Raw genomic sequence first — 18,870 nt, 5'->3', positions numbered from 1 at the left:
GCTATCACCGTGAGGTCTTGGGATAGGTGTTTCCTCACCGAAGCTATCCATCTTCTTACAGCACGGAAGTGACTTTTATTGACACAAATAAAGAGGTCACAAAGTTGACGCAAACCCACGGCGGTCACACACTCGCGACACTAGTGACAATGGTCTCAGGTTCGATAACGAATCCACGGTCAACGAGATGATAGATATATTCGCGCACACAAGCGGACTCAAACGTGTAATGCTCCCAGGTCGTAGACCGCTACGTTGGGCGACAGACTGTCACCTCGAGCCAAAGCTCACCATCACTAGTCTCGAACGATTACAATCGGATTAGCTAATTACAGCTATAGTAGACTCTAGATTACAATGTTAGGGGATTATCCCGAAGTTCCAGGGGGAGGCTTCGATGCCCTTTCATCTCCGACATATTTATATTATGTAAGATTTCAACGATTGATATAATGTCTGAAAATAGCAAAAAAGTTATACTGTTCTACAATTTAAGCGAATTTCACATGTTCCGTTGTGCGTTATAGGAGTTATTTATTATATTGATTGAATACTTTATCTTTTTCAAACATGCTTCTTTTTTTGTTGAAATTCCATCTTTAATTATTCTTATAATGAATCTCCAATCTGTTATTATATTAATAGCATTAAAACACTAAGAGTATAAAATTGGTAAAAATTAGACTAGACTTTATAGATCTTGAAATTCAGATCTGGATTTAATATATATTATTATAACTATTTATTTTAGTCTTTTACAAAACTTTTCACTGCAATGCTGGATGGAGAAACACAAGTTAGCACAGTTTGGCTTCAATGTGTTTTATTATTTAGTATGATTTGGGGAATGTGTTCAACACTAACGAGCGATAGCAGGAAGGCTTTTGACGTTTATTTAAGAAAATTATCACTTGGAAATGTCGAAGAATATCCGAAACCAAAAGCTTTTAAATTGACGAAACAGCAGCTTTTTCCTGATAAGGGAACCGTTTACGATTGGATATACGATAAAAGAAATAATGGATCTTGGATACCGTGGATGGACACAACGTTACAAGTATTAAATATTTTAATAAGCATTATTTCAATTCTTCTTTCCTTTTTGCAATACTACGTTACATTTGTAAAATGTCTCAAGCATAATACAGATAGTCTTTCTGTGTTTCGTAATGATTGAATTGAAGTATAAATGGATTATTTTCCCAAAATAATTACAAAATATTAATGTAGTCTAATAACTATTTTTAACATTAGAAGGTTTTGATATAGGAATGTTGTCACATTCATGAAGCAGTTTATTAATTTCAAAAATATTAGAATTGTTTAATATGAATAATTACTCTTCTTTTAATAATAGTTATGATCTTATTACTTATTATTATTTCATTTAATCTACTAAATTTGTGTGGTCTTTTGTCGAATTACAATAGTTCATAATTCGATTACCAAATGTTATAAAAATATTTACTATAAACGTAGAGAATAATTTTTCTTGGTGCTTAAAATAAAAATGATACTATTATTCTAAATATATAATCCGCAATAACGTTCCAAATGAATACTTTGTAAATTTCTATTTCTTTCTGAATAGATTTTACCGTAAGAGGCAAATTTAATGTCAATTTATGTGCCTAATTCATCTTTTTTTGTATCTTAGGCGTCTTTGTTACCCGATGTAAAATCAAATGGATTGATTATACCAACAACTGAAGTAGTAATTCAGTATTTCTTTATCAGAAATCTTCTACATAGAGCAATACCTATTTTATTTGTTGGGCCAACTGGTACCGGCAAATCAGTTATTGTATTAGATTATTTGCAGTTTCTACCTAGACAAAAATATATAGAGAATATTGTAAACTTCAGTGCTCGTACCACTGCTGCTCAAACCCAAGAGATAGTGATGTCTAAGTTAGATCGTAGAAGGAAAGGTGTATATGGCCCACAAATGGGAAAGAAATGCGTACTATTCGTTGACGATCTAAGTATGCCGCAGGTAGAACAATACGGAGCTCAACCGCCAATTGAACTCATCCGTCAATGGGTGGATCATGGGCACTGGTTCGATTTAAAAGATACGACAATGTTATACTTAGTGGATATGTTTCTAATTTGTGCTATGTTGCCACCCGGAGGTGGTTCCAACATGGTCACACCCAGATTAACTCGGCACATGCATATAATTGGTATCGACTTTTTTGAAGAGGTGACAATGACCAAAATCTTCTCCTCGATTCTTGATTCGCACTTTGCAAAGGGATTTGTATCAGAAATTTCAAGATTAGGAAAAATGATTGTAAACGCAACGATGGATATATTTCTCAACGCGATCAAAACCTTTCTACCTACTCCAGCAAAAAGTCATTATACATTTAATTTGCGTGACTTCAGCCGGGTTATTAAGGGTATACTTTTGGTACCAGCCTCTAAAATGAAGGACCCGGATAAACTAATTAGACTATGGGTTCACGAAGTGTATAGAGTTTTCCATGATAGACTGGTGGATGATAACGATCGAGAAACATTGTTTGAAATGGTTCAGTATACTTGTTACGATCAGTTACGACAACCGCTGGGAAAAGTACTTAACAGACTATTACAAGAAGGAGAAACAATAACAAGTTCTCACATGCGTGACCTCTTCTTTGGTAATTATATAGAACCCGATGCTGAACCGAAAATATATGATGAAGTGATAGATCTTGAAGATTTACAACAAAAAATGGACTATTATTTAACAGAGTACAATATGCTTTCTAAGACACCTATGTCGTTAGTTTTATTCAGATATGCTATTGAACACGTTTCTCGCACTTCACGAATATTGCAACAAGAAGGTGGAAATGCTCTTCTAATAGGAATAGGTGGATCGGGTAGAAGTTCGTGCGCTAAATTGGCAACTAACATGTGCGAATATATTCTGTATCAGATTGAAATTACTACGACTTACGAATTTTCGGAATGGCGAGAGGACCTAAAAAAGTTGTTATTACGTGTCGGATGTGATGGAAAATCTACTACCTTTATTTTTGGCGATCATCAAATAAAGGATGAATCTTTCGTCGAAGATATAAATATGGTTTTAAACACTGCCGATGTACCAAATTTATACGATACTGAAGAAAAGGCTGAAATCTTAGATAAAATGACGAATATAATGCATAGCATTGGTGGGAGAAAAGTTGAAATTACTCCTATGATTCTTTACAACTTATTCCTCGAGAGGATAATAAAAAACCTTCACTGGATTTTAACAATGTCTCCAATAGGAGATAAGTTTAGAAATCGCTTGCGAATGTTCCCCTCACTGATAAACTGCTGTACTATTGATTGGTATACAGTTTGGCCTGAAGATGCCCTAGAAAAGGTAGCACGAGTATCATTGCAAAATGTTAACATCAGTATGGATTTACGAGAAAAATGTGTTTACATGTCTAAAAAGTTCCATATAAGTATCGCATTGGCTAGTGAAGATTATTATAAGACACAAGGTAGAAGATACTACATAACACCGACGAGTTTCTTAGAACTTATTAAATCGTTTTGCAGGCTGTATGATCAAAAAATCAAAGAAATTACCGAGCAACAGATGCGGTACGAAATGGGATTGGAAAGGTTGGATTTCGCAGCAGAACAAATAGCGGTTATGAAACAGGAACTTCAAGCCTTGCAACCTAAATTACTGGCACAATCCGAGTTGAGCAATAAGCTTATGGTTAGAATAGAGCAGGATACTATCAACATTGAAGCAAGAAAGGAGATTGTAGGTGCAGAAGAAGCTTTAGCAAACGAAGCTGCAGCTGCTGCACAGGCTATAAAAGATGATTGCGAAAGCGATCTAGCCGAAGCTACACCTGCATTAGAAGCTGCTTTAACTGCGCTGGATACCTTGAAACCTGCCGACATTAGTATTGTGCGATCAATGAAAAGTCCACCAGCGGGCGTAAGATTAGTAATGGAAGCTATTTGCGTTTTAAAAGGAATCAAACCTGAAAAAGTTCAAGATCCAGCAACTGGTCGAGTTGTGGAAGATTACTGGCCAGCTTCTATAAGGATATTGGGCGATATGAGATTTCTCGAGAGTTTGAAAAACTTTGATAAAGACAACATACCACCGGCATACATGAAAATAATTCGTGAAAAATTTATAAATGACAGAGGTTTTCAACCGGAAGCTATTAAAAAGGTTTCCACGGCATGTGAAGGTCTTTGCAAGTGGGTACGAGCGATTGAAGTTTATGATCGAGTGATTAAAGTCGTTGCACCAAAACAAGCAATGCTGGCAGAAGCTGAAGCCGCCCTTGCTAAACAAATGGAGGCTTTAAACGCTAAGAGAGCCCTTCTTCAGGAAGTTACTCAGAAGTTACAGTCGCTCAATGACGAATTTGCCGAGTGCATGAGAGAGAAGAAGAAGCTCGAAGATCAAATTGATTACTGCAAGAAAAAATTAGATAGAGCTGAAAAATTGTTAAGTGGTTTAAGCGGAGAGAAAAATAGATGGCAAGAAACAGCTACGATATTAGGTGCAAGCCTTAATAATGTTATTGGCGACGTTTTATTGTCTTCAGGAGTAGTCGCATATTTTGGGGCCTTCACAATAGAGTACAGAAATAAATTAATCGCAGAATGGCACAAATCTTGTGTAGAAACAGCAATTCCATGTGGAAGAAAGTTTAATTTGATTGATATTTTAGGTAAACAAGTAGAAATTAGAGCATGGATCATTTTTGGTTTACCGGCAGATAACTTTTCTGTGGAAAATGGAATAATTGTAAAAAACGCTGATCGATGGCCACTTATGATCGACCCGCAAAATCAAGCAAACAAATGGATAAAAAATATGGAGAAAGAAAATAATTTATCAGTTATTAAACTTTCTGATCCAAATTATGTGAAAATAGTGGACACTTGCATACAGCTTGGCACACCTGTTTTGTTGGAAAATATTTTAGAAGAAATAGACGCGATATTAGAACCTGTGCTTCTTAAAAATATTTACAAAGAACGTGGTATCTTATATATGAAGTTTGGTGAAAACATAATTGAATATAATTCTGATTTTCGATTTTATATTACGACGCGTTTAAGGAATCCACATTATTTACCAGAGGTAGTTGTGAAAGTAACATTATTAAATTTTATGATTACACCTCAAGGACTTCAGGATCAGTTACTAGGTATAGTCGTTGCTAAGGAATTACCCGTACTGGAAGAACGCAAGAATCAGTTGATTATAGAAGGTGCAAAGAATAAAAAGATATTGGAGGAAATAGAGGATAAAATTTTAGAAGTTTTATCCGCTTCGGAGGGCAATATTTTGGAGGATGAAACAGCAATTACGATATTGTCAACTTCGAAAACATTGGCAGAAGACATCGAAGCCAAGCAAGAGGTAGCTGCTAAAACAGCGATAGAAATTGATAATGCTCGTAATGAATATAAACCTGTTTCGAGGCACGGGTCTGTTCTGTTCTTCTGTATTTCCGAATTGGCAAACATTGATCCTATGTACCAGTATTCTTTACCGTGGTTCATTCATCTCTATGAAATGTCAATAGCAAACAGTGAAAGGAGCGAAAATCTAAATAATCGAATAAAAAATTTAAATACACATTTCACAGCTAGTATTTATAGAAACGTGTGTCGTTCTTTATTTGAAAAGGATAAATTGATATTCTCTTTTGTTCTGTGTGGTGGTCTTTTACGTGCTGATAAAAAGATAGATGAAGAACTTTGGACGTTTTTGTTGGCAGGTGACGTAGCTCTAGATAATCCTTACCCTAATCCTGGCTCTCCTTGGTTAACTGATAAATCTTGGAATGAAATAGTTAGAGCTACAAATTTACCTGAACTTGGAAAGCTACAACAATCCTTTGAAACACAAACGTTATATTGGAAGGCTTATTATGACTCATCAAATCCTCAGGAGGAATCTTTTCCATATCCATTCCAAAATGAGGGAGAAAATTTAAAGAAGCTAATTATACTTAAATGTATAAGACCAGATAAAATTGTGGCTGCTGTGCGAATGTTTGTTATATATAACATGGGACAGTCTTTTGTAGAACCACCGCCATTTGATCTTCAAGCATGTTATAGCGATTCTAGTAACGTAACTCCTCTTGTTTTTATTCTTTCTCCTGGATCTGATCCAATGGCAGGCTTAATTAGATTTTCAGAAGATTATGGAGTACCAAAAGAGAATTTGATGTCCATATCATTGGGACAAGGTCAAGGTCCAATAGCAGTGAACATGATAAATAGAGGAATAAAAAGAGGAGAGTGGGTAGTACTTCAAAATTGCCATTTGGCAGTATCTTGGATGAAAGAATTAGACAGAATTTGCGATGAAATTATTATACCAGAAAATACGCATCCCAAATTTCGATTATGGTTAACCAGCTATCCATCGAAGGATTTTCCAATCTCTATTTTACAAAATGGAGTTAAAATGACTAATGAACCACCAAAAGGATTGAAGAATAATCTACTGAGGAGTTATTTGAATGATCCCATATCAGACACAAAGTTCTTTAACAGCTGTAATAAAATAAGTGAATGGAGGAGCCTCCTTTTTTCTCTATGCTTCTTTCATGCTGTTGTTCAAGAAAGACGTAATTTTGGCCCATTAGGCTGGAATATACCATATGAATTTAATGAATCAGATCTCCGCATTAGTATGTTACAACTACAGGTAAGATTATGTAAAGCAAATCCCTATTCTTTATGCATAATAGAACATTTTTCATTCAAAAAAGTAAAATTCATATGTTGAAATTCTGCTCCGTTTGGAACAGAAACAAATATATTACGTATTATCTTAAATAAATTCGCTTGTTATGGTTAAAAATGAAATAATCTTGTTATGATCAACAAATTATTGTAAAACGTCTAAATCTTTTAGTTGTGAAGAACAAACACTTGCGAGATTCATTATTGTTATAATAGATCAATTTGCATTTTACAATTCGAAGATTAAATTAGTATTGTATAATAACTGTAAATGCCTCGAAAAATTGCAATCTTTATGCATTTTTTAATCATATTTATATTCATATTTATATATTTTTATTTATATTAATTCACAGTATGTTTTTAACAATAATCGATAAAGTAGTTTTTCCACTCGTCACTATGAAATACTGTATTAAATTTTAAATGTGTATATTATTATATTTTGTGGTATTACCATACAAGCTGATATTGATATGGTGGTACAACTGAAAATAGTTCGATTATATGAAGAAATAAGTCCAAAATGTAAAGTGATACTTTTTCGCGTAGCATTTCATTCTCGAATAAATCGACGTTGAATATACGCCAAGTACGCGTACATTTACCTACGCACGATCTCACTTACTCCTATCTCTAATGGATATTACTTCAAAGTTTTTATCGTTTTTGCATTCGAACATTTGGTACAAAATTTTGTACAAAAAAGTATTACTGACTTCGAAATGTACTAAAATTTAATTAAAAAAGTAAGTTCTATTTTATTTATACTTTATTTAGACACATATTCAATAACGGTTAGAATTACTTACTTACTTGCTAAACATAGCATATTACTGTAGTATCGTGGAAATTAAGATATACATTTTTTCCCGATTACTTACGATTTATTAATAATGAATTGAATATACAGGTATTAATTGGACAGAAAACGATGTTTGTTTAACTGAAATTAAATACTCGTATCTATCTCAAATAACTTTACAGTTATTTGGCAACTCTCGTCACAACGAATCTAACACTCTCTCTCTCTCTCTCTCTCTCTCTCTCTCTCTCTCTCTCTGACTCTCGCAACACACTCACTTTTCGACTCGCATACTCTGACCTCTCGGTCATCCCTCCTTGAAACACGAAACCGTCCTTCTGCTCTAACGTTGTTTGTTGTTTTTCTCATATCTTTGTAAGAACTAGATGACTTTAATCACATAGGCGCTCTTAAATGTAAACGAACCACAGAAGGACGACGTACACGGTTTTTTCTATTTTCAACCGATCTCTAATTCAAATTACTTTACAATATTACATTACATATATTGCAATTCTTTTTTTTTTATATTTACGTGGAGGAAATCCGCATGGACGCTAGGCCGCTTCTGGGGAAAGCGGCGTGGTAGTGTCATACTCCAACCGACTAAAACCTCCACGATGACCGTCCCGGCTGTGATCGAGAGAGGTCCGGGAACCGGTGCGAGCGACACCCCCCCCCCCGCCCAGTACAGCCGCTGATGGGGCGGTATGTGGCAATGTCACACCGCGCCTCGTCGCCGGAGCCGCCGTACCAGGCAGTCCGGTTCCCCTACCGGACTGCTTGGCGGCCCCGAGGCGCTGAGCCGCCAGCGTCCAAGCCCGAACCCCACCGGGGGGCGCGGCGGACCCAGCGCGCTTCGCCAACGGCACACGGAACATATATTGCAATCTAATCGAAGGTTATCAAAATATCGTAACACGTTAATGCTTAAAGGAATTATATGTACATCAAACTTGTCACTAAATTAAGATGCAATCATTACAATTATTGATGTTACAATTAGAAATGTATATTTTTTTGCATTTTTAATTTCGCGCCACCTTCGAATAGGTAGGAATATATTTAATATGCTATGTTTAGTAAGTAAATGAGTAATCTTAGTCGTTATTGAATAAAATATAGATAAAATATTTTGTACTTTTTAGCGCATTTCAAAATCAGTAATATCTGTCGGAGATGGAAGGACACCGGACCTTCCCCTGGAACTCCGGGAAAATTTGTAAAATCGTAATTAAAGTTTACAGTTGTAATTAAACAATTTGCCGTCATTCTGCCCAATTGTACTTGTTTGCGATTTGTGATAATAAACTTGGGCTCAAGGCGACCATCAGTCGCTCCGTAGCCGCGGTCAACGGGACGGGCGCTCCGTCTAACAAAGATGCGGAGCGGTGTTATGACCCTCATTAAAGGAACTACCCATAGAGGTATCGGACAGTAAAACATGCTGACGGTTCCTTAGGATAATGAATACCTGATGTTGAGGCATGCACACAGCACAAGTCTGGTTAGCCCGAGGACCCGCTATAAAACCTGGGCTTTTCGGCAATTAAGATGTGTGCAAACGGACAGGCAGCTTTTGTCTCAAATCGACCAATCGACAGCGACGTCGATCCGAGGACCTTGTACTTAGACACCCCACCATAGTTGGCCTCGGTAGCGTCATTGGGACGAAAATTCATTCTTTCCCGAGATCTCATCGGCGAAGGGAGTAGCACACGTTTGAGTTAGAGCAAGTATACCTACCCTCCCGTTGACCGTGGATTCGTTATCGAACCTAAGACCACTATCACTAGTGTCGCGAGGGCCTAATCGCCGCTGTTGATTGTCGAATCGGTAGTGTTCATACTCGTTGTATCGGGCCGTATCTTCGTTATAACACAACCCTGGCCAACTCCAAGGGAGGTCTATCAAACGCCCACAACCCTGTTCCTGACTCTTCTCCGACATATCTTTTTGCACAGAATGTTTTATCAAATGTTCGTGTTACGTCGCGTAACACTCTACCTAGCCCAGGCCACACACCGCGGGCAAGATGGCAACCAGATGTCTTCGGATACTCACTGCGTACCCTCAATAGTCTCAAGTATCGGCCATAAATCTCAGGAATTTCCTAGTAGAGGTCCTTCAAACTGAACAAACGTCTGTTTCCGAAGCATTTCTAAAGACCATTGTCTACTACGGCTAGACAAGGGAAAGTTGGTTTTTCTCGCGTATGATGCAACTTTCCTCCCACGAACCACTTTCTCTCGAGGGCGGTTAAGACCCTTCGTTTAACCAATTAACAACGAAGCCTATCTCCCTCACTCTCCTAACTAAAATCGTCACCAACAAATCCGATGGTCCCGTGCGCTAGACACACCCATCCTTAGCTTTCCTCCGCCACAGCATCGTCTCCGAACATCACTGATTTTACATCCTTCGAACAGTCAACATCCTTTAACCGGGTACACACACCCGTAGATCAGTCACTCACTCTTCTCGTACATACGCACCAGCGTAACTGTCTTCGTTATAAGTTGTTAGAATAAACAGTGACATATAACTTACTATACTGTGTCATATTCATTTAACCACCTCTGTTATCTTAACCGAAACAGGGGAACGACTATTTCGCGGCGTCGATTAACCGAATCGTAGCGAGAATTTACGCCTCTCGCTGACGCGTTTTCCTCGCGACCGCGTCTCTCCGCGAACGGTCGTAACAGTTCGGATGCAAAAACCATACAGACTTTGCAATAATATCCATTGGAAGTAGAAGTAAGTGAGATCGTGCGTGGGTAAGTGTACGTGTATTCGGCGAATCGTTAATCTTGATTCGGAAATGAGATGTTACGAAATGAAATAACGAGTATTACACGAAAAAAATATAGCTTTACATTTTCGACTTATTCTTTCATGTAGACTCACACTCTTTTCGGTTGCACCATCAGGGTGGTATCACTTTATATATTGAAGTTTCTTTTCCTTATATATTAGCTCTTTTTAAATGATTATGAGCAAGTACCATTTGATGCACTTCTCTATTTAACGGGTGAATGTAATTACGGTGGCCGTGTAACTGATGATAAGGATAGACGTTTGCTGAATTCATTATTGAAACAATACTACAATGAGGAAGTTATTACCAATCCACGGTAAGTTTTATGAATACATCTAGATATTTATTATACGATAAATTCATAATCTATTAATTTACCTCTTTACGTTATTACATTAAATACTTCATCATTTGTAATGTATATGCGTATTTCTTATTCATATGTATTATGTTTATTAATTTCGATCCTACATCTATGAAATGGACTTCAGTTTTCAAATCTTTTAACTAAATCTTATCTTATGGTATACATACATACAAACATATTCCATTTACACATTTTCCAACTCATTTCCTTTGTTGAAAATTACATACAAAAATACAGTAATTTTTTCTTCTTTTTTTTATTTAATTTGTACTTTACAATTTGAGATTTGGTAAATGTTTCTAAGTTTATTACTAAATAACATGTGGATAGCTACCCCCAACGAGATACCATCTTCGAGTTTGTCTATTTTATTTCGCATACACTAATGGCAGTGAAAGTGCGACAAGCAGTGAATTTAGGTGGACAAAACGACAACGAACACTGCCAAATGGTTAAAGCTCCAAAATGCAACAAATACCACCGATCAATATAACAAAGGTGAAATATACTACATAAATAAAGCTGCAAATACGTTAAACAGGAAACAACCAATTAACCCCTTTCCGTACTTTATCGAGTCAGACTCGCGATGAAGATTTTGGTCCAAACATGAATATCGCGAGTCTGACTCGCGACCAGATACTTGGGCCAAACGTGAACATAACAAGCCGAGCTCGCGGACTGTTTTTTCCCCGTTCCGATCGTGACTGAATGTTAGTTCCTGTTTACGAGAATCAATCTGGTCTGTTTAGCGCGCGTCGATGTCTACCGCTTGGGCCCGAGTTTCGTCGAACTAATTGGCACGGGAAAGGGTTAACAAAGAACAGGAAAGCTCATTTATAAAAGAAATGTTGAAAGGAACGTTGCAAAAGCACGAAGAAAACACCTACAATGACGAACTATCATATCAAGATGAACATTGGAAGGTAGGAGCAGCACACAAAAAGCGTAAATAATACCAGGCACGAGCGCTATGAAAATCTCAGGTACGGAGAAGCAACAGTGGCTACAAGACATCCCACCCCGAAACTCATTCAGTTCACTGATAGAAAAGGTAGATCCGGACCCAAAAAAAAGCCACAACTCATATCGTTAAACCACCACCGATCTACATTGATGCCCAAATAATAGATTCCCCACTTGAACTATTAAACAATACTGCTGGAAAAGAAAACTTCAGTATAAAGTAATTAAAACTGAAACAAGTAAAAGTACAAACAAAAACTCCGGAAGTATTTAGAAAAATGACGCAAGCATTAAAGGAGAAAACGCTGGGTATCATACATTCCAGCTCAAAACAGAAAGAAGCTACAAAATAGTAAGTAGAGGACTACACCCAAGGACAAATACAAAAAAATATATGTGAGGAATTAGCAAAAATCAGACACCAAGCAAGAACAATAAATAATATAACTAGATACGATACGAAACAATCATTGCCACTGTTTCTAATAGAACTTGAACCCAAAGCTAATGACAAAGAAACCTTTGACATTAAAAAAATCCTAAACGCAATAGTCAAACACACCTAGTCAAGCACATTAATATAGAAACAGCAGTCGCATTATTACAAGAGCATATCACAAAAATAGAAAAATGGTTACAAGATAAATAAATAAAAGCAAATTCCAGTAAATGCAGCCATATTACATTTACACTACGAAAACGGAAACCACCAAATATCCAATTGAATGGTACATAAAACAAACAAGGCAAGTTAAATACCTAGGATTGCACTGAGACACACAACTTACATGGAAGCAACATACTAAATCAATTAGAGACAAAATACGGATAAAAAGAAGACAGATGCACTGGCTAACTAGTCGAAACTCCAAACTCAGCATGGAAAATAAACTAAAAATATATAAAATGGTCATAAAACCAATCTGGACGTACGGAATAGCACTATGGGGAACAGCAGCAATGAGCCATATAACCAAAATAGAGGCAACGCAATCGAAAATACTCAGAACAATAGTAAACGCGCCATGGTACGTTAGGAACGAGGACATTCGGAAAGACCTGGGAATACCAACGGTCAAGGAGGAGATTAACAAAAGTGCAAGAAGGCACGGAGAAAGAATAGCAACGCACCCAAACCGGCTGGCAGCGGAAACGGTCGACACATCAAGCATAAAAAGAAGACTAAAAAGGAAACACCCAAGAGATCTCACAAAGGACATAACCTAACAAACACGTATTATCTGAGATAATTAAAGAAATAAATCAATCAAATTCGAAGATGGTATCCCACTGGGGGTAGCCATCCACATGTTATAATACTATATCAGTAAGCTATAATATTTTACCAAATGTCCTACTGGACAAATTGTAAAATGCAAATAAATAAATAAAAAATTGTACCAACGTAAAAAAAAAAATCACTAGTTTTCCTCCGCCACAGCACCATTATCGAAGGACATTAGTTTTTCAATCGGTCAACATATTAACCTGCTAGTGATTCTCTTCGTGTTATACTAAACAGTGCAAATAAATTAACTAAACATAACATTACTCTGCATCTTTAATCTACCTCCACCTTGAGCGTTAATAGCGTTCACGGTTCGTGATATCAATCGATCAGTTGCAACCTGACTGATCGCTGATTAGTTGAGAATTCGCACCATATGGCCAATCCAAATTCCGAACATACTTGAACGGCTACGTTCAAAAGTTGTTTCTAGTGATGACGTGTGTAATTACGCCTAGTACATTCGGAAGGGATGTAGATTTACAAGAGTGCGATTGTTGTTTTTTTTTTTATTTAGTTGTTTACATTCACAATTTGTCCGATTTGGACATTTGGTAGAATTTTTTAGCTGTTTGATTATCATGTGGATGGCTACCCCCAGCGGGGTACCATCTTCGTGTTTGCTAGGTTATATCCTTTGTGAGATCTGTTGGGTGTTTCCTTCTTAGTCTTCTTAAGAGTGCGATTGTGTACAGACTATCTTAACTTCTAATTACTCTACATATTCTACTGGTTTATTGTCGACTATTGCTGTCTGTTTCGTTTTGCTCCATATGTTCTGGTTCGTTGTAGTTTTAGAGCTTCTGATTTTCTCGAGTAGACTGTCTCGTTCACATTTACACTTACCAATTTCGATGTTGATCTTCTTTAAAGTCGAATCCAATGTTGCAAGTTGTTTCAAATACTCGTTAGATTTCTAAGATGGTTGTTAAATTTTGTAAATCCGGTGTTCCTTTACTTTTCCTTTTCCCAATTTTCCTCTACTATAGATACATATATGAAATGAGAAGAATCGACACTTTTGAATTCAATTTTTTGAGAGCAATTAAAATCTTTATATATACCGTGATAGATATTTGTATATATTTATATATTTTTAATACAGGTATTGCTTTACACCAAGTTGTATATATCGTCTACCAGAAAATACAGATTATCACGGCTGTCTAGAATATATTCGTAATCTGCCAATTATCCAACACCCAGAAGTATTTGGTTTACACGAAAATGCAGATATAACAAAAGATAATCAGGAATCATTGCAGCTACTTAAAGGGACTCTATTAACTCAACCACATATTACTAGCGTGGGAGTTGAGAGAGATATCGACGATGTGGTTTACGGTCTATGCGATGACATTTTATCAAAATTAACGTCGCGATTTGATATTTTAGAAATTTCTAAAAAATATCCAGTGCTCTATATAAATAGTATGAATACGGTTCTCCGTCAAGAACTCATTAAATTTAATAACCTCGTTGATACGATTAAAACTACTTTAGTAGATGTACAAAAAGCCATTAAAGGACTGGTTCTAATGTCATCTGAGTTGGAAGAAGTTTTTCTCAGTATGAGTATTGGTACAGTGCCAGTTACCTGGAGTAAAAGATCTTATCCTTCGCTAAAATCACTCGCAAGTTATATTAATGACTTATTAGACAGATTATCATTTTTCCAAGACTGGATAGATCATGATGCACCAACTGTGTTTTGGATATCTGGCTTCTTTTTTACTCAATCTTTTCTTACGGGAGTCTTGCAAAATTATGCCCGTAAAAATAAAATTCCAATCGACAGATTAGATTTTCAATTTGAAGTAACTCAGTTTGAAACTGATGTAAAAACAGCACCATCTTATGGAGTTTACATAAGGGTAAGACTTTTGGCTAAGTATTATATCACTCAGAAATAGAGTAATAAAAATTTAATAATCTTTGTATAACATTTCTTTATGTTGATAGAACATATTGATAAAATTGGCATATAATAATAATAATAATAATAATAATAATATATAAATAAACAATTGTTCTAAGAAAATTTACTTGAATTTTTAGGGTCTATATTTAGAAGGAGCAAGATGGAATAGGCAATTACAAGAAATTGATGAATCTGAACCAAAGATAATGTTTGATCTCCTTCCTGTAATGTGGTTGAAACCCGGTATAAAAGCTGAATTTATTATTGAATACGTATATCATTGCCCTGTATACAAAACAAGCGAAAGACGTGGCGTTTTGGCTACTACTGGTCATTCTTCCAACTTTGTATTATATATTTTATTACCAACACACGTTGACGAGTCTCACTGGATTAAAAGAGGAGTAGCTTGCTTGTGTCAACTTGATGATTAAATTATTAAAAAAATATATCATTTTCTATATCAATCTTATATGTAGATGTCAAAATAATATTACATTTAAGAACCATGTATATGAAAATTTTTAATAAAGATTTTACAAAAGATACAATTCTATTCAAAAGTCACATCTTAAAGAATTAGTTTTTGAAAATTTGAATTAATAATTCTGTATTTTCAATCAATCGCGGGGAGACGCGGTCGCGAGGAAGTGCGTCAATGGGAGGCGTAAATTCCCGTTACTAATAGTTAATAATAATTAATAATTTTGTTTAAATACTATTATTTAAAATGGATATCCGGTGTTATTTATTCTTGTTATTTAATCTGTTTATCTATTCTACCTGTTAATCTATTTATAATCTGGCAATGACACAATGATGGATAAATAAGAAAAAAAGAGAAATTTTCCATAAATAGGAATAAAAGAAACAAGGCTTCTATATTTTTTACTTTATTTTCATAAGATTATTTTAATTGGGGTTTTGTGATTCTTACGATCAAACTAATATCGAACATTACAACATTTAAATTAATTTCTATTTTTTACACTTGTGTACTGTGATTTGTTCGTCATTGATTAAGTGTCGGTCATCAGCCGTATCTCATACGCCGAATTAACCTCGTGCAAGCAGTTTTAACTAAATTAGGCTAGATTAGGTCAATGGACTGATGGTTGATACAACTATTGGTCTTCTTTAAATGTTCTTGAAAATTAACTCCGACCAAATACAGTGATCAGTGAGGAGTAATGTGTTATTGTTTCCTTCGCTCGTTTTCTTGCTACCGTTGTAGCAAAATTCAAAGCAGTAGACTGGTACGACCTGCGACGGATACTGCAACGTTCTTTGTAAGAGAATTCCGGAACCTCCTTCGAGGAAAACGCGTAGAATAGTCAGTTACATTTGTCCGCGTTGACGATTTTATATACGTCGGAGATGAAAGGACACCGGAGCCTTCCCTCTGGAACCTCGGAAAAACCCATAAACTTGTAATTAAAGTTTACAGTTATAATTAAACAATCTGTCGTCATTCTACCCAATCATACTTGTTTGCGATTTGCGATAATAAACTTGGGCTCAAGGCGACCATCCGTCGCCGAACGTAGCCGCGGTCAACGGGACGGGCGCTTCGCCTAACAAAGGTGCGGAGTTATAGTATGACCCTCATTAAAAGAAATACCCATAGAGGTACTTGACAGTAAAACATTCCAACGGTTCAATCTCCCTTACTCTCGGAACGAGGGCTATACTCGATGAATCTGATGACCTCGTGTCCGTAGACACACCCCCATCATAGTTTTCCTCTGTGGCATCATTGGGACGAAAATTCATTCTTTCTGGAGATTTCATCGATGAAGGGACTAGCGCCGTACGATCCGTGAGTAGTACACGTTTGAGTTAGTGCAAGTATATCTCTCATCCCGTTGACCGTGGATTCGTTACCGGATCTAAGACCAATGTCATTAGCATTGCAAGTGCTCCACCACTGCTGTTGACTGTCGAATCGGTAGTCGCATTTTTTTGCATACACGAGACTAAAAAAATTTCTGCTTAATTCAATTAGAAATAAATATCATCAATGTATTGGATTTGGATTATAATTTTCAATCCCACCGTTACGAGACGACCGACAACCCTTGCGTAACACATTAGCAAATTACTTAAAAAGTAATAACAAATTTAATTGAGGTGGTAGGGCGTGTAGGGTGTCAAAGAAATACTCGGCGTTTTATTGAACAGTGCGTTTATTAACTCGACTAGTGGCTTCTTTACAACTCTCGGCTCGCGCGACTCGTGCGAACGACTATTTATTCACGACTCCTCACTTACGACTCTCGCTTACGACTTCTATAGATTGGGCAATCACGACTGATCTCTTAATCCCTTTCTTTTCTTTTTGTCATCTTCCGATATTCCCACTACGCACGTGTTCGTTAGGCGTCTGCGATTGTAACGTCAATCCACATCAGAGACAAGGCCGCTGTCACGACCGGCTCACTTTAAAATCAATGTATATCGCCGAATATTCGAGGAGAAGGCGTGCGTGGCGGCGATCGCGGATGTCTAACAAACTCAAGGATAGTGGGGATATTGAGGGATGACAAAAGACAAATAACCGAATCCGATCGGAAGTCGAGTTGTAAGAGTCAGTCTTAAAAAGTTACGCCTAGAGCTCGGAAGTAAAAATTGTGAATTGTGTTAGAAGAAAAATAAAGTTTCTTTTTTTTTTCTATTTTTTTTTTTTTTTGTTATTCTTTTGTGTTATTTTACGTGACACGATCGTGGTCACGTACGCCTTCTTCCGAATATTTGGCGGAAGAATCATGGGGATATCGATGGTCCATTAGGCCTGTCGGTATTTACGCTTTATTGAGGCCTTGCTTATGTTTCGTCGGTCTCTCATAAACAATCTTCCAACGATTCTATACCATGTACCGACGAAACTGTTGTACCGCGCAGGTAGATCTTACGTGCTAAGCTTATTCTATTTACAGCTACGCACTTTAACCTATTGACTTATCTATAACTTGCTTGGAATCGCTCAAGAAAACGGACTTTCCTGCCCGCGTGCGTAACGTAACTGTTTCTCGAATTTTCATCGCTCGTAATTGCCCGTCCTTCGTTTCGATTATTTTGGATTCAGACTGGATTAACGCGTTGCGGGTTTCGGCGCTATTGTCACGTAGAATAACAAAATAAAAAAGGAATTTGAGGTGAAAAATAAAAAAAGAAAACTTTATTTTTTTTCTAACATCAATACATTTTACAATCTACTTCCGAACTCTAGGCGTGACTTTCTAAGACTGACTCTTATGATTTTACTTTCGATCGGATCCGATTACTTTCTTTTGTCATCCCTCAACATCCCCACCGTCCATACATTTGCTAGGCGTCCGCGATCGTTGCCACGTGCTCTTTCTTCTGGAACCTTCGGTGGAAGGACTGTTGGAATGTTGATGGTTCATTAGGCACTTCAGCGATATACATTGTCGCCGAGTGCCGCCACATCTTTATCTCTATCGTCAGTCCGTCGGATTTGAAGTATGCCGATCGTGACAGTGTCATGTCGTGCGATCGGATGTGGCCTGATTTTTTCGATTCGCTCCTTTAACTGGTTCGCGTATTCCGAGTTTGTCTGTTGCCCCACTGGCAAAGAGAATTCCGCTGGCAACCGTATTCCGATACCATAAACCATTTCGACAGCCGTTGCTTTCAGGTCTTCCTTAATGGTGGTTCGTATCTCCAATAAAACAATTGGCAAAATTTCTACCCAATTACTCGTATCGTGGCATTTGATTGCTACTTTTAACTGGCGATGTAAGCGCTCTACCACCACCCCGTTGGACGCGGGATGATAGGCTGTCGTGCGCAAATGCTTGATGTCGAGCAACCGGCATAATTCTTCAAATAGTTTGGACTTGAATTGGCGTCCTTGATCGAATGTTATTCTTAAGGGCACGTCAAAACGAGCTATCCAAGAAGGAAGGAGGGCCGAAGCAACAGTTGACGCTTCCATATCGGCTATAGG

General features: G+C 37.0%; 1 protein-coding gene across 1 annotated transcript in view; it reads left to right on the top strand.

The window, feature by feature from the left end:
- Positions 1–15,403, top strand: part of Dnah3 (dynein heavy chain 3, axonemal) — a 28,120-nt gene extending 12,717 nt beyond the window's left edge. Inside the window, exons 10-14 of the mRNA XM_033342852.2 lie at positions 752–1,057; positions 1,658–6,694; positions 10,517–10,674; positions 14,085–14,853; positions 15,038–15,403. Coding sequence (XP_033198743.2) covers positions 752–1,057; positions 1,658–6,694; positions 10,517–10,674; positions 14,085–14,853; positions 15,038–15,334 — 6,567 coding nt within the window. The 3' untranslated portion in view covers positions 15,335–15,403. The remainder of the gene's footprint in view (positions 1–751; positions 1,058–1,657; positions 6,695–10,516; positions 10,675–14,084; positions 14,854–15,037) is intronic.
- Positions 15,404–18,870: the final 3,467 nt, after the last annotated feature.

This window comes from Bombus vancouverensis, chromosome 4, assembly GCF_051014615.1.
Source record: "Bombus vancouverensis nearcticus chromosome 4, iyBomVanc1_principal, whole genome shotgun sequence".
Lineage (NCBI taxonomy): Eukaryota > Metazoa > Arthropoda > Insecta > Hymenoptera > Apidae > Bombus > Bombus vancouverensis.
This window is presented reverse-complemented; position numbering and strand designations above follow the sequence as displayed.